Source organism: Amblyomma americanum, chromosome 11 (genome assembly GCF_052857255.1).
Source record: "Amblyomma americanum isolate KBUSLIRL-KWMA chromosome 11, ASM5285725v1, whole genome shotgun sequence".
Classification (NCBI taxonomy): domain Eukaryota; kingdom Metazoa; phylum Arthropoda; class Arachnida; order Ixodida; family Ixodidae; genus Amblyomma; species Amblyomma americanum.
Window position 1 is genome coordinate 75,188,618 of NC_135507.1, and position 16,703 is coordinate 75,205,320.

General features: G+C 46.5%; 1 protein-coding gene across 1 annotated transcript in view; it reads right to left on the minus strand.

Moving 5' to 3' along the window:
* Nucleotides 1-406: 406 nt before the first annotated feature.
* Nucleotides 407-16,703, minus strand: part of LOC144111033 (uncharacterized) — an 82,469-nt gene continuing 66,172 nt past the window's right edge. The window contains exons 11-12 of the mRNA XM_077644127.1: nucleotides 10,387-10,553; nucleotides 407-1,356 (exon numbers count right to left, since the gene is read on the minus strand). Of these exons, the coding sequence (XP_077500253.1) occupies nucleotides 706-1,356; nucleotides 10,387-10,553 (818 nt within the window). The 3' untranslated portion in view covers nucleotides 407-705. The remainder of the gene's footprint in view (nucleotides 1,357-10,386; nucleotides 10,554-16,703) is intronic.

Genomic DNA, 16,703 nt, shown 5'->3' on the forward strand with positions numbered 1-16,703 from the left:
GAAGTCCCCCTTCATAATTACAGGAGAGAGCAGGTGCAAGAGAGAAGAGGGGGTGAGGGGTGGCCGGGCCAGATTTCACCGATTTGCAAGGGCATGCCTAGGCGCCATCCTAAGGCTGCCGACGTAGATTCCATGGCCGACTGCAGGCCTAAATGATGGCTATACCAAAAGCTAGAACAGCTTTCTCTGATTAATGCACCAAGCCTGTAAGCTTACCTCAACACACTTTTATATTTCTTACCGTCCTACTTGGATTTAATACCCGCAGTATGAAAACTAGAATCAGTCGTGAAGCAACACCAGACCTGTTTCTAATTCAGTCTCAATCAGGATCAGGATCATATATACCCATGTTATCGCACTGTTGTAAGCGAAAGTTACTATGAATACTTAAGAAGTCTTCATAGCGAAGTCATTAAAGAACATTTTATTTATATTGTGCCTATGTTCAGGCAGAACAAACGAGAATAATATACATGAAAGAACTGTGGCAATGGCTGAAAAGAAAAATGGCAACAAATGATAAATGCAGCCCCTGTGGCTGAAAAAAAAATGCAGCCCCTGCTAGCATATTCTGCGGGCGAAAACTTGCAGAATGAAGCACTGAAGTTGTGCCTCTGCTCAAGGGCCCTACCCCCAGGATATGTGTGGCACGGCTCAATCCCCACAGTCTTCATTAACTGCCATGTTCTCGTTAGAGCCCTCTCACTGGGATGTGCTTGGTGTTGTTTCGTCACCAGTGCCTTCATCAACAGCCATGTTACCGTCAGAACCCTCGTCTTGGGATGTGCTTGGCATGGCTTCATCATCTTCACCATCATTATCTTCAGCAACGGCCTCTTTGCCACTGGCGTCCCCCTGCCCTCCTTGAGACTCTGCGGCAGCTGCTGCTTGTGCGGCTTGCCGCCTGCGCTGTGCCCATGCCTCCTTTACCCATGGCTTCTTCTGTTTACGCCGGACACGGCGAACCTTGCGACCTTTTGAAGGAGTGCCAGGTGGCAGCACCACAGTTTCAGCTACATTCTGCTCGTCCAAGAGCAGCGGCCAAAAGAAGTATGAGAGGAAGTGACTGCGCAGTACATCGTAGTTGCGTCGGGTTTCTCGCAGCAGTACACACCGACGGCACGCCAGCTGATCCGTGTACAGTGCTAACTCCCTGTTGGCCATAGAAGGAAGCTCATCCTCTAAAAGAGCCCTGGAAGTGCAATCAGCGCACTGAATGCTTTCAACGTTCACAGCATCAAGAGCCGCAGAAAGTTCTGGAAACGACTCGAAGTCTCGCAGGAACGACCAGCATTTTTCAGCGTCTCCGTCCGCAAAACGGTCTACAAGTCGTCCAAAAGTTGCCATGGTTGTCTGCAATAAACCAGAATACTCATCTGAGGTCAGTAATAAACAAGTGAAATTAAAACAAGAAAGCATCAGCGTAAAGAAACGGTTAGCATGCAAGCACACAAGATTCCAGCACCATCTGTTCACTTCTGGACCAGTAAAAGCAGGGCTTGTAAAAATGGAAAGGATTTTTTTTCCTTTTTTCTCCAGAAGGCCCGCATTATCTATATCCTCCCAAGACCTGGAGTGCAAACTGTGTCACCACTTCTTTTCAGATGTTTAGAATACCGTATTTTCGCGATTCTAAGCACCCCCCGAATCTAAGCACCCCCCCTATTTTCGGAAAAAAATTTCTGAAAAACTTTGCATGCGAATCTAAGCACCCCCCTTTTTGCGCGGAAGAGAGCGTTGCTGAGGCCGCCAAGTGCACTTGCTCTCTCTTTCGTCGAGCCTGTGCAGTCCCGAGGAGGCGCGGCCTGCGCGTTGTTGTTGTGACTGAGCTTTTTCCTAAAGATGTCATCGTACGAACCCAAGAGAAAGGGTGGATGACAGCAGAACTGATGTCCGACTGGATTCGAGTCGTGTGGCAGCAGCGCCCGGGAGCATTGCTCGGCGCATCTGCAGGCACACGGTCAATGCTTCTGTTGGACGCGTTTCGTGGTCATCTCACCCCCCAGGTAAAAACAAAGCTCCAAAACAGCAATTGCGACCTGGTTGTTATTCCAGGCGGCATGACGCCAGTGCTGCAACCTCTCGACGTATCGGTAAACAACCCCTTTAAAGCTAATCTTCGGCAGGAGTATGAAGAATGGGTGCGGAACCCCGACCGGAAGAAAACGCCGACGGGAAAGCTGCAGAAAGCACCCCCGTCAACCATCGCAAGGTGGATTTCGGAGGCGTGGAAGCGGGTGCAAGTTGATGTTGTGGTGAAATCATTTAAGAAGTGTTCCATTACAAATAACTTCGACGGAACAGAAGACGACCTGCTCTGGGATACTGAGAGCGGCTGCTCGAGCGGTGCTACGGACTCGAGTGGCAGTGAGAGTGACGAGTAGCACATAGCGGTGCGTTCACTGTCTGCAGCTATTTTTCTTTTGAATGTTTCCTAAATAAAATGTTTTTTCTCGCGCCCGTTTCATCGAGATTTCGCCGCGAAAAAAGGGGCCCGGGGGGGGGGGGGGGGGGGGGTCTAGATTTTTCGAATCTAAGCACCCCCTCTCACTTTGGGCATCGCAATCGTGAAAAAAAGGGGGTGCTTAGAATCGAGTAAATACGGTATGTTTGGGAACACTTTCCAAACATGAAAAAAGATGATGCGACTGTCACAATGTACTATATTACTCCGTTTCATACATAGCAGGCAACGCTGCCAAAGCTAGCGTGCCTGTTCGCGCAGGCCAAGTCCGCACCAAAGAAGCAGTTCGGCCTAGAACCCAGGTGGATACAAACATACTCATTGCAACAGATCTCAGTATGTGCGTAAACAGCAATCTCGTTGACTTCACTTTACCTCTTGCCACATTTGCATCCTCTAACTCATTAAGACTCCAAGAAGTAAGAATGTCCTTGGTAGTCTGATACACAGCTGCTAGGGTGATTCGCCTTTACTCCATCAGCGCCTAAAAATTCGGTCACACTCAATGAAAATTATAGCCAGAGGTTCGGGGTACTGAGCTTCTCACAGCTCTGAACGTAATTTTCGGTGATGCCACTTCGTTTTATACCGCTCTTTGTTGTCGTCCAAAAACTCACCTAGGTTTCAAGAAGGACAAATGACACATGGCAGAGCAATATGGCTTCACGGACGCATTACTTCCGCAGCCTCCGCAGCGCTGCCTGCTATGCATGAAACGGAGTATAGGGCTATGGCACCAAATCTCAGATGAAACAAACATCCGCTGACATGAACTTCAGCTACAGTGAAGACGAACACCAGCAATTTGCAAGCCTCGGCATGCTGCAGCAGGGTCTTCAATGCAGTCCTGCATGAGTAGATACCGCTATCACTTTTCGCACAAAAATTGTGAAAAGGGCGTGGGTTACACAAAGAAGGCACAAAAAAAAAGAACGTCCATTACTGGTATGCAATGCCAATTTGAACGCCTGCTGCAGGAAATGACATGTTCAGAGGAAGGACACACTCACGGGATATCGACTAATACCGCCCTTCTCCTCTAATCATGGGACCATGTGAGTCTTCTCATGGCAGGTCATAAAAAGAGAAACCTTAACGTGCTTGAACAGAACTATGGAAAGAGATTCAATGTAATACTATACACTGGAGTGTGCTTGTCAGTCGGGCGAGCAATTGCCTGAACCACATCCACTGATCAAGGATTTCTTGGAAGCCAGATTAAATGTTACAAGCTGAAAAAACTGAAGCGCCTACTTCATGAAATCTGTGTGAATCCATGGCTCCTGGACAAAAGCAGACAGGCGGCTGTGCCTCAAGGACATGCACTGCTTACGAGGTTTCCAGAAAGGCCCTTTCACTTGCACTGCGGCCATCCGTGCTAACCTGCTGCTGTCAAGTCATTGTAGGGTGCGTTGACCCCTGTCAAGCCTTCTCTGGCTTTTTGTCGACGCACCCAACATCCTCAAGATGTTGAATAAATTGAATTGAATTGAAAAACCTCACCATGGGCCCCTGCACCTTATCTGGCCCAAAGATTTACTCTAGATAAAATTAAAGAAGGGTGCATGGCTGGGCAAGTTGGTTCACTGTGGGTGGTGCAGCACAAAACACAAAAAAGACGAACGTAGAAGATGACAGGGGCAAGCACTGACTCACAAATACTGTATTTTTTATTTTATTGAGTTATTGAAAAGAACACTCATTTTATACATCAGAGTCATGTGGCACTGAAGAACCTAGAGCACTTGCACAAAGCGTTTTCAAGAAGTATATCTTTAACAACTCATCTGCCACGCAATGAGTCCCTGCTAAAAACGAGCTCTCCCTCCCTCATTTTAACCCCCCCCCCTAGTCATAATCATGAATCATCAAGAAATGAAACCTCTTTATCATCAAGCAATAAAGAAGGCTGCCTTACACACTGTGGTCGTCTCTTTCAGACGAAAAATTCTTTCATAAGTGTTCTTGTTTAATCCTGGTGGCAAAATGAAATATTTTTGTTGGTAACAAAAATGCGGCACTTTTTCTTGTCCCCTTGCCAGAAATCACGGCAGTGATCGTTTGAACGTGAATAGCTTGAATCTAAGTGGGAAATTAGGTACCACAGAAAAATGTTATTGCATCCCTATACATACTTTCTTGCATGACAGTGAGAGCTCATAAACTGCTGCGTAGGCACAATCCACAAGCCTTGACCTGTGAGAAATTGGACCTTTGAACAGGCTCAAGTAAATGACCATATCATTACGTTTCCTAACTGCACATCAGAGCCCACTCAACTTATAAAGCGCAGGGAAAACACCGCCAACCTCAAATCATCTCTTCATATTTTTAAAATCTGAGCTATTCTTTCCACTACTTTCTTATCTCTTATCTATTAACAGCTACTTTCTTATCTACATTACCTATTTTTAAATTCACAAAACTCGCCTTTACCAATCACGAAAGGTTCTTGCCAGTTGTCCAGGTAAACACAATCTGGAAATCCTGGGGTTTTGAGCCTGCTAACCTGTAACTGCACACTATCAGGAATATGATAGTTACAGGAACTCTGTAGGCTGGAGTGAAAGCTCTTGAAGAGACTGCAATTTCGTTTTTCACCATTTTGGGTTGTCCAGACGAGTGCAGTTGAAGCCCTCTATAGTAAAGTAGCTCAGACCAGCAAAAATCTTTTACTATGCCAGGGTCTTTACTACAGTCGACGACCGAAAATTCAAGCGCCCGATTTTTCGGACATGCTTGATTATTCGGACTTTTTCGCGGCACCGCGAAATGGCCCACAGAGCCAATGTATAAGAGCGCCTGAAATTTCGAACACACCGGAACTGACTGCTCGATTTTTCGGACCTTGTTCGCACTCGCCGCCAATACCAAAGCCACCATATAATGCATGCAGTGGAACCTCATTAATTCAAACTGCAGGAGAGATCGAAAACTTTATCAAACAAACCTAAATTCAAGTTTAAAGAGAGCCACTTAACTTGTGACGCTGAAATTCTGCGCGAGTCAGTACATTGCACCCGCGTGGTTTTGAATTCTTACTGTTTAAAGAACAGTACTGCCGCACGAACTTGAACAGTAGTCAGAGTTCGCGGAACTCATCTGTGCCGAGTCTTTCCTCCCGAATACGGAAAGAGGTAGCAGCGAAGCGCATGGGAGGCGTACGGCTTCACGGAGACGGTGAGCGCGGGAGGAAATGGTGGTGCATTTCAAAGCGAGGTCAGCGTACCCGCGGCAAAACGCACCGCAATCCTGACTTTTCTACCGTAAAACTGTAAACAACAGGCGTTTCGAAGACAGGCAAGACGCCTCCCATTAAACGCAAGCCACCTCAGAGCGCATATGGCTGGATACGATGCCGATTTTGGCTCTAGTCGCTAGACCTAATATCGAAGGCCAACGTTGGTGGAGCGCTAGCTTCGGCTGTTTCTCAGTTCTTACTGTTTCGCCATCTTCGCATTCTCGTTCTGGGCAAACTGCACTGCGGGCGCAGCTCAATTTCCGTAGCAGCATGTTCCTTTCCTGTTTAGAATTTGTCCCAACCTGTGCGTTCATCAACAACATGCCACGGGCAGCACAGCCAGGCCGAGTTCATGAAAGCGGTCGCTGCCCGTGGTTCGTGCAAACTTTGCGCAGCGAAAGTTAGTCATGAGGAACTTTAGAATGTGTGCAATACAAACGACCCCTTCCTCCGGCATATTGGTAATAAGTTTGAGATTTTTTTTGGAGACATTTGATTTTCCGGACTGCCTGATTTTTCGGTCGTTTTCGCGGTCCCTAGAGAGTCCGAAAAATTGGTCGCGGACTGTATGTCAGTTGCTGGTCAGGGCATCGCTCTGACTATGCTCTCTGGCTGCTTACTAAGCATGAAGTGCTGGTTTATAAAAACAAAAACTCAAAAATACCTTACATCCTACTCTTATCATCCCTTTATACGATAATTATTTATTATCAGTTATCACGTGTTATCACATTTTTGACATCATCTACATCATGTGAAAGTACTGCATATACACGAATACGAAGTGGCTACGAAAATAAAGAGTTCGATTCCATGTGAAAACCAAAGCTTTCCATGATCACAGCATCATCTTCTGTGGATTCAGTGTCACTAAAGAGACAGTAGTGGAGAAATGCGTGCGACAGAACTGCTTATGCGGCCCCGTGCTTCGTGCTATCGTGCTGCAAATGCACGCAATTTTCTTCCCTTTGGTACCCCTCACTGTGCTTTTACTGGCTTTCCTTTCTCAGCGACCCTCGCCGCCTTCTTTCTACATTCATAGCCAGCTTTAGTAATTCCGTGCGCGCTGCATGCTGTGCTGACGGCTTCAATGTCTTCGAAAATTCCTCCGGCACGGTGGTGAAGCCACCTCAAAGAGTGTATTCGGTATCTATTTACTTCTCGATTCTAGCCTTCGCGCATGCCGCGATTTCATCATTCTGCGGGAAGTACATCGCCATGGCCAGATGCTCTTTTTTACTATAGCCATTCCTTCGAAAAAAAGCTTTAAAAAAATGTGCAGTCATCTATGGAAGGCGAAACGGGACCGCAGCTTCCCTTGACTATCTATAACAGAGTCTACTATAGTGGGGTTCTACTGTAGTAACACCGGTTTCTGAGACATTAGACAGTTTTAGCTGTGCGTACGCAAAGAGTTAGCGTACGCGAGGAGTTTGCGGGGACGGTAGTGCGCATGCGCAGAACGCAAGCGCAAGCCTTGCGTCTTGCGTACGGTAGCCTTGCGTACGCTAGCCAGCGGAGTTTGCGTTGCGGCGCTTGCGTGGCTTGCGTACGCTAACTTTGACAAGATGGCGGCACCCTGCTCGCCCGCTTCGGAATAAATACATGTCGCCGCTGGATTCTCCGACGCAATAGCTCGCTAAAATGGTAGCGGTTCGCTTTTATTTCGTTTAATCTTGCCCACACATAGCGGTATAAGCGATAACAAGCCCCTGTTTTTCAGATAATTTGGCGATCTTCAAGCTCCTAGGCCTAACTATCTTCAGTGTGTTTTCCTCGTAGCAACGACACCTGGCGAAGCAGTTTTCTAACTTTTAGCCAGATCTTGCATTTTCTTCGGTTTGCATAGTTTTTCTTCTTGGAACAAAAAAGGCTCCCAATGCACTCACAGTAGTTATCAGTAATCACGGATGAAATTTTCTTCAACCGAGCGTTGATGTGGTTTGACTTCTTGCCACTAGATGGCGCCACGTGCGCCTGAGGGACGCTACGGCACGGTCAGCTAAAACTATACTTCGGAGCGGACAGCGTAACGCACGCAGCGCCGTAGCTCTTTGCGTACGCAAGCACTTGCGTATGCACAGCTAAAACTGTCTATTGCTCAATACATCCAACATAAGCAGTCATTTCTGAGAGATAGCTTAAGACCTAAAAACTGGAGCACTTCTAGAACATGCACTTTAACATGAAGGACAATCCCTTTCAACATTCCCAAAAGAGATTCAAGCTGTCAGCTATTCACTCGCTGAAGTTGTCTTTTTCAACCAACACGAAAAAAACTATCTACAAGATATGCATTGCCAGTCCATTGATATGCTTACTAATAGCTTTGTCCGATTGACCTGGGAAAATAATGCTTAGTACTGGCAATACAATACATACATTTCATAGTATACCCCTTTCTCGAAAATAAACTTTGCCACACCAGCCTACATATGTGGACTGTAAATAAAAGGACAGAAGTTCAAGGAGAGCATCAACAAATACTCCCCACTGACCCATAAACTTTACTTTTAGGGGTGTGCGAATATTGAAATTTTCGAATACGAATTAAATACGAATATTCGTTCAGTTAGAAAAAAAATTATGGGGGCACCTAAGCAATTCTTGTGATGTGCAAATGCAAGAGCACTTATATTTGTCGCGGAGTTATTGTCAGGGGCTTGAGGGGTGAACGTTGTTTCGCTGCAGCAGCTCGCTTCGAGAGTTTCGCTGCGTTGCGATGGCCACATACTTCGTGGGCAATGAACCGCCGCCGAAAGCTGAAGGCCAATTGACGGCAGTGGCAGGGACTTCCCCTTTTGAGTTATCTCTAGCCATGCTAACATGAATATGACAGTGGCGCATCGCATCGCATTTTCTAGCGTATCTTGCGGAGGCGACACACCACTCTTTGCATGTACCACATCAAGTCAGATGGGACAGTGGCATCTCGCCCAGTGCGTGCAGCGCAGGGGGCCAGCCACTCCCATCTTGAGCATCCAAGTGAGGGGGTATTGTACAGTGACCCCAGGAAGAAGAAGAGGTGCCCCCAAACCTGTTTCCATTAATCACGGAAGTGGACTAGCCATTCTGGCTACAGCAGGGTTTGAATGTGCTATGTGCAAGTGCGCTCGGCTCTTTAGTGTCGCATGACTGATGTACAAAATGTGCGTTGTTCTCAATAAAAACATCTCTTGCGAATCAGTTTTTGAATGAATCACCTGTGCCATCTTCTACTTTTGTCCATCTCTTCCACGCTGCACCACTCACAATGAACCATGAGTCCAGCTTGGACCGTGTGGAGCATTTTCCGAGCATGAAAATTGGTCACCAGCATCTCCACTGCACCAGCATGCAGTGTCTGTGTGATCTCCCGGCTGTCACTCGTTAGCACTCAGCAAAGACAGCACCCTGACAAAACCTAAGCATCGCAGATGCAGTTATTGCATCTGGCTCATATATGTATGCCCCGCAGTTAAAAGTGTCCTTCCATTGTGTGACAATGCAAGCACTGCAATGCTTGCAAGGAGTAGTGTCACCGAAGCATGCCAACCGGCATCGAAACTTGGCCAGGAATACTGCACAGACAGCGAACCACGGAGTTTGCCATCTATACTGTAACCAGCCCACTTACTGCAAACATCGAGCTACAATAAACGAAGTGCACAACACAGCGGTGTTCATCATAAGCACGCTCGAGTGTACAGATGCAAGCACACCCTGTACTGCATTACTTCCTTTGTCTCCTCAGTGTTGCCACACCAAGCAACTTTTTGAATGAATCACCAAATGGCCCACAGCGCAACTTTGCTATGCTTTTAAAATTCAGCTTTCACTAAAAAACCTCCTAGTTGATACTTACTAGGCTGTTTAATTGTGTCAAAGTCAAACGTTCATTACAACTGAAGTCAATACAATAAGTTTGTTACATTCGAGGTCCAGAAACACAGTTCGTTGTATCCGAGGTGGTACACACAGATTCTTTACATCTGAGGTTCAGGCACGAAAGCTCGTTATATCCAAAGTAACATATGATAGCTCATTATATTAACGCACGAAAGATCATTATATTCAATGTGGCATAGTAAGGTTCGTTATATATGAGGTATTTTTCTGAGCTTATTCGTAGCCGGCGGGCAGGTAGCCTCCTGCTATGGCTACTGAAAGACGGTGGTTGCCCTTTCTGTTTGCACTGACCCCTCTAAGGCCCGTTTCACATGCATGCAATTTTTGTCTAAGCCACTGCAAATTTTTTCAGCCTTCGACTGAGGAGGGCCATTGGTCTAGCCATAGATGGCTTCTGATCGAGTTCTCTCCAGCTGGTATTCAGTCGCAGCGTTGGTGTGTTTGCTCTGTGACTGACTAATGGGGAGCGCCGAGACTGCGTGCGACGTGGGAGCAGTTGCCGCGGTAGAAGCAAAACTGACTTCTAATCAAAACATGAGAAATATTGAACTGCATCTGAAAGTATGTTGTTCATAACATCCTCAACACATTTCGTGTAGCATTTCTGTCGCTTGGGCGAGTTGGTAAGTCACGTTTAAGTCATGGGTGACCTATGCTAACATCAAGCAACTTTGCATATCGCTATTTTCGTTCTGGTCGTAGCATGTGAAACGCAGTAAAATGCCGTAAAATAAAAAAACCTGCAAAATGCAGATGACACACATGCGAGGCCTGCCAGAGCAGCACGCACCTCGCATGGTGCCAGCAGGGGGAGCTGGTGGCTTGTGCCTGGTTCAAAGTTCGCGGGCACTCCCAGCACACTCATGCAGAAGAACTCCTCGAAGACGGGCACGGTGTCCATTTGCTCGATCTTGGGGTCCCCTGGAGACCTCTCCAGGTTGTGCACGTCATGCAGAACTGCCAAGGAAAGAGGGTATTCAACTTAATGAAATGGCACCCAGTCAATCGTTCTCAACACATCCCTTCAATCATGTAGTTGTCCGTTTTCGTGACATGTGTTAAGTTCTATGGCCCACAAGTGACCAGGCCATCATGTGCCAAACAGTAGAATTAAAAATGCCTGTTGTAGTAACTAAGTTTTAAAGTTAGTGCTTGTCAAAAAGATGAGATGATGATGGATTTTTATGGTGCAAGGGCATCTATGGCCAAATAGCACCATGGAAAGGTATTTTCTTTTTCTCAAGGTGAGGCCAAAGACCCATTTTCCAAGCATTTCGCCCTAAATAAGCTGAGCACCAGGCCAGAGGAAAGCTTGTACCCACTGTATCACCGATGGGTACCCGGCGGCACTGGGAATCGAACCCCGTACGTCTCGCATGCGAGTCGGATGCTCAACCTTGCTTGTTAAAAAGGTTTTCGTTTTATGACAATCACACACTGAATTCTCTTGTAAAAGCAATCCAAGATGAAAAGTGACATGTTCATGACAAAATAATGTGATATGCTGTTTTAGGTTTTCAAGTTTCAGGCATTAAAATAAAATGTGGTTTATTGTGACTATGCCTATGCATGCTTCGCACAAAGGTTTGTCTTCAAATTTCCCCCAGGTATGAAGTTGAGCTTAAGGTGTGTGCGTGTGTGTGTGTGTAATGCAGAGGCAGCACGAAACCACCTCACAAAAGTTCTAAGCAACTTGATGCTCTCCATTCGTAGAGGACCAACTTTAATAAGGGGAGTTGTTAATTTAATTACCGCATGCCAGTCCAGGTAGATGTGGAGACCAAAATAACAGGATGGTGTTTTAGCAAGCGCAAATTTCCTCGCAAGAGTCATCACGCGACGAAAGTCTAACTGTCGTGACAAAGCAAGCAGCTCAGGAGAGGACGAGCTCTGAAATCGGCTTGCCTTTTACGAGTCAACCGCATTCCCAGTAGGTACTTTCCAGTCATGCTCTACCGTGGCGGTGGGAACACAAACACTCAATATTTATTCACTGACTCGACTAATTGATAGGTTGATCCAGGAAGAAATGCAACCCAAGAAACACTGGGCTCTCCAGCCTCTTTTCAGAGCTGTCCAGATTCCCCTCGAGTATAAAATGGTTAAGGAAAGATGCTACTCAAAAAAATTTTTTTTAATAATTGACCCAGAACAAAGAAACTTTATGTGCTTATTTTGCTCAGTTTTGCTCAGTGTCGCTAACAAGCATAAAACAAAGGCCTTTTTGCGCACATGCTTTTGCATAGAAATGTTTCACTGAGGACGAAGAGCAATAGCTCATTTTGCAGCTTGCTAACTGTAGAATGCAGATAACTAACCAAATTTTGGTCATGGAATTTTGTAGTATGAAAAAAAAACAATAATTTTTACCGCTATTTTCTTGGGGATACTGAAATTCAGAATAGATACCTGCAAGCTACACATTCTAAAGAATATACGTGCCAAGTTTCATTGCAATATAAAAAGGTGGAAGTACAAAAAACCCTGTGTGCAAACTTGAAAATTTGCTCGAAATTGCAAAAGAAGAAAAACGCATTTCAAAGTTTGAAAACTCTGTATTCGACCAAAAGATGCTGAAACTGCATGAAATTTGGCAGAGAGAAGCATGGGCTATATAGCAATCATATCCCATTACTAGAACTCCCCAGCACCATAGGTCACTCCCTCATGGGCCTTGCGAACGAATAGGTCCTCAACCCGAGCCTTCTTCGCCATCCTGTGGCGATGAGCTCGTGCTTGAGCAGTCTGCCGTTCAGACAACTTTTGGATGCGCACCTTGTCTTTACACTCACTGAGAACAAGAAGTTCCTTAGGTGGAACAACTCCAAGCTCTGTCAATACTTGTTCGAAGCTTGTGTGTCCCCTATTGAAACACAAGACTGCAAGGGCTGTGGCTGTCTCAACAGCAGTCCGAGATGCAAACCTTGTCTTTGGGCACAGCAACCATATTTTGCTGTTCAGACTCCCCGCTGCATTTTGAGTTTTCCCTCGAATGCAACGAGCCAGCAGCTTGTCCTCTGTAAGCCGCCTGTATATAGGGAGCAGCGTCTTCCCTTGAGTTTTCATCAAGAGGGGTGTGTGGGCAGGTGGAGGATGTCCAAGAGCTTCCGCTCCCTTGTGTTTGCACCATGATGATGCGCCCCCTGGACAGAACTTGTGGCTACTAGCCCCAGCACTAAAGCAAGAATGCAAATACGAAGCCCAAATACTGCAGTACATAGCACGAAGATCACCCCTGTTGTGAGTTATTGCTATCTGCTAGCAGGTCTGCAGCTTTTGTATTGTTGACTCCTTTAGCTTTTCTCCGCGTGGAAGTGGAGTCTTCAGTTGCTGAAGGGCTGTTCCTATGCGCTTCGCAACGAGATTTGTGCAGTCCTCTTTCTCTATGGTTGTAGCCCCATACACTTGAGCCTCGGAGCCAGCTGTATATGCCTTACTACCTACATCACTCAAAAACTGTGAAACGCAGTGGCGTCTCATATGACAGCGTTCTCTGCCAAATACGAAGTGCTGCCTCTTTCTCCATTTCATGTGATGAGCACTCCACATTTTTCTCGCACACGGGGCGATGGAACGCTTGCCAAATCTCTTCTCCACTGCTCAGTATTTTGTGCTGACTGCATGAAAAGCAAAAATTAGACAGTACTTCAATATCGAGGCACAGGCCACTGTCAAGGGCCACAACAGTGGCCACACCATTGCAACTTTTATGACCCCTCTTCTGCCAAGTGCCGTCATACATAACAGCGGCGTCTGCACCGCCAATACGAGCCTCGATTTCTCGGGCCTTGTCAAGATTTTTTGCAGCAGCGTTCATGGCGGCGGATTGCACCTTCTTTGCTATTGCATGGAAGGACTTCTGGTGCATCGGTTTTGGAAGGCCGATGATCGTGCATAACCGCACGAGTTGATTGCAACCAGCACTGGTTGCGCGAGCGGCGACGACAGCCTTCACATTTACAGCAAAGCTGTCGTGAGCACTCCCGCTCATGTAACTTCACTGCGTGCTTGTGTCTCCACTTGCCGCCATGTCCACGCTGATGTTTCCGCTTGCCGCTGCATGCTTCGAGGTGTATGACGACGACAGAACCGATTTGGGGCACTCACTGTTTCCGCAGCAGCGTTCTACGTACGACGAAAGTCCCTTGCGATTTCGGGGCGACTCCCAGACGCACAGTTGGCACTCTTGACAAACTGGACACTCCGCACCTTTCATGAGCACCGTTAGTGCATCAAAGTCACAAATGACCGCGCTGGCTGAGCTGTCACATCTTCTTTCTTCGTTTTTGATGAGACCAATCTCCTTCTTAGATGCACTAACAAAGTGCACGGCGGAGTCGATCATGTCGGTGCCGCTGCCGTCATTAGGCCTAGGAGGTTTCGGGACGCTCTTCTCACAAATAGTTTTTGGCGTCGACTTGCGCCTCCTGCCTTTGAATTTATATTTGCTACGGAACTTTTGCACGTGGACATTGCGCCTTTTCGGACTGACCACGATTACACCAAAAAAAAAACGCAGAAGTGATCGTGGCAGTCTCGCGAAGCTCGCAACAGGGAAAGAAACAGCAGAACCTGTGCATAGGCTTCGCTGCACAAACCGGCCACCCGGAGCCAATGGTGGCGTCGGAATCGCTCCACATGATCGAAGAGAGGCTTGAAAGCGACGGCAAAATGAGCTTTCTTTATTATTTTTTACTGAAGATACGAAACTGGCAGCCGTTTCATGGGCGAGAATAAGGCTCGGCCTATCTCCGGGAAGCGATCGCCATGGTGTGCGGCGAAGGTGCTTTGCATGGCAGGCGCGCAAATATGGGCAACTTTCGGGGATATTTTCGATTTCTCCACAGACCATCACTCATTCAGACACATTATTTACTTATTTCTGGTCCGAATATCGCTTTCATTTTACGAGAGAAGGTAGCTGAAGCCTAAAAATGTTAAAACAATAAAAAACAAAAATAAAAATTTTTGAAAAAAATTGTATTTTTTCATTTGCATCTCCCCTTAAAAGGCAATGGTTCACTGATTCTGACTATTGCTTTCAGCCAGTGCAACCAGTAATGACTGTCGATCATTGACCAAAGCAGTTGCGCAACCTCTGCAACTTCCAAATATAAATGGGCCTAAAGAAGAAAGTAGAGTTACAAATGCTATTATGGTTGCTATGCTATGGCTCACCACAACTTTGACTGGACAACAACTGCATAGCCCACACTGGGAAGTAGCAACACAGCTGCAGAAAACCAACATGCACTGATGGCACATGGTAACAGGTGGTAATGGCAAGTAAGACTGCACACACGGCCTTTTTTAAAGGTCCCCAAGGCCACAGGGAGAAATTTTTAGGTGTACAGACAAGAATCCAGAGCCGTTCTCCAGTGTGGCCATTTTCTGCCGACTGGGACTACTGGCCTGCGGCAGCTCCGCAGGGGCGCCTGCATATAGCCGCGATTTACAGCCTTTTGGGCGCTAAGAAAAGCATTGCCGAGTATGCTTCCACTGCGCGCTTGTGTTGCAGGAGGACTTTGTATTATTAAAGAGACAAAAATGATGCATTAATCATTACATTTAGTTTGACATTCGCATCAATCTTACCAGCGTTTAGCACACACTGGTTATGCTATCGCTACCGTCTGGGTGCTCCATCGCAGAGAAAACTTTTTGGTCGATAGCATGCACTAGGTGTATGGCTAGCCTGCAGTTCAAATCCCAATGCGCTCTTAATCGTTCCTGCCAGCTATAAAAGCATCTCCCACAAATAGGGCTTTGTTGTCGCCTGCATGGCGGTGCGCCAGTCACAACAAGTTATCGTTGCGAGCTCAACCAAGCGCAGGGCTAACAGAAAACAAATTTTGTCCTGATTTATGCTACTTGGTGAATAAAAACGTAATGTCGCTTAATTTATCAAAGCTTGAATAAATATCAGAAGAGAAGCCAGATTTCACGAATTCTGCAGCCCGAAGTCAATCGCGTTTATTTTATTCGGAAGCTCTGGACGCTTGTGACAGTGTCGCATAGCAGTTTGCTAAGTGCCACAGACTGCAATACAACTGTGTATATTTTGCTGTGATTCGGGCAGATACCAAGTGCCAGAAGATAGTACGGTCAGCCCTTACACCTTGCTGATCCCTCTGACATATGTGCGGAAACAGCAACTTAAACTGGTAACGGTCGAGCTTGCAGTCCTGTACACAAAATGCGTTTAATGGAAACAATAGCAAGCACAGCACATGGAAGCCAAAGGCATACTGGTGATCGAAAACATGCGCTTCGCCTGGACAACCTTCATTCTGCAGCTGGCCGATCTGGTCCCCACATTCACATCACTGCGCCATCGAGTAAAATCAATAAATCATGCATAAAATTATGATAGCTGTTAGTGCACATAAAAGACTGCAATAACTGATACGCCAGCACAAACATCTGCTAATAGGTAACGGTTTCCAGCCTGCGCCCTGCCTGGTCAACTACTTTCGTAAGTCACCATAACAAGCAACATCTAGCGTCAGATAACTGCAGTCAGGTCTGGCAGAGATAAAATGTGAGTAGCGATGCACAGCAAACACCCACATACGTTAGGTGATGCAGTGCATCAATGACGGAAGTGAAGAGCACATAAATATGCATGCTACACGCAGCGCCGGCGTGACACGCAGTCCACCTGGCCACGTTCACCGACGGATGGCGATTGGTGTCAAGAGTAGGAGCACGTCCGCAGCCTGCATTCGAGGGTAAAAGAACCTGGTCTATAGCTGAGGACTTCATCTCATAGTTAGAAAAGGCCAGAGGGGTCAGAACAAGCAGAGTTTTTCTCTCTTTTCAGACTTAGAACTTTGGGCGGGCAAGCAGAAAGTGCCCAACTACAATAGAACCTCAATTATACGACTTTCAGAGGAGCACGTGAAACCATCGAAGAGTAATTGGAAATATCGCACAACTGATGCATTCGCGTAATAAATGCAGCCGCCAATCTGGCTTTCAAAAATTAATTAAAATTCTTTTCCCCGCACTTTAAAAGAGCGGCCGTTTTTGTTCTGCGTGAATTATTTTTGAGACCCCTTCAAGCCAGGCTTCTCACTGTCGAACAAGCGGATTTAGACAAGGCGC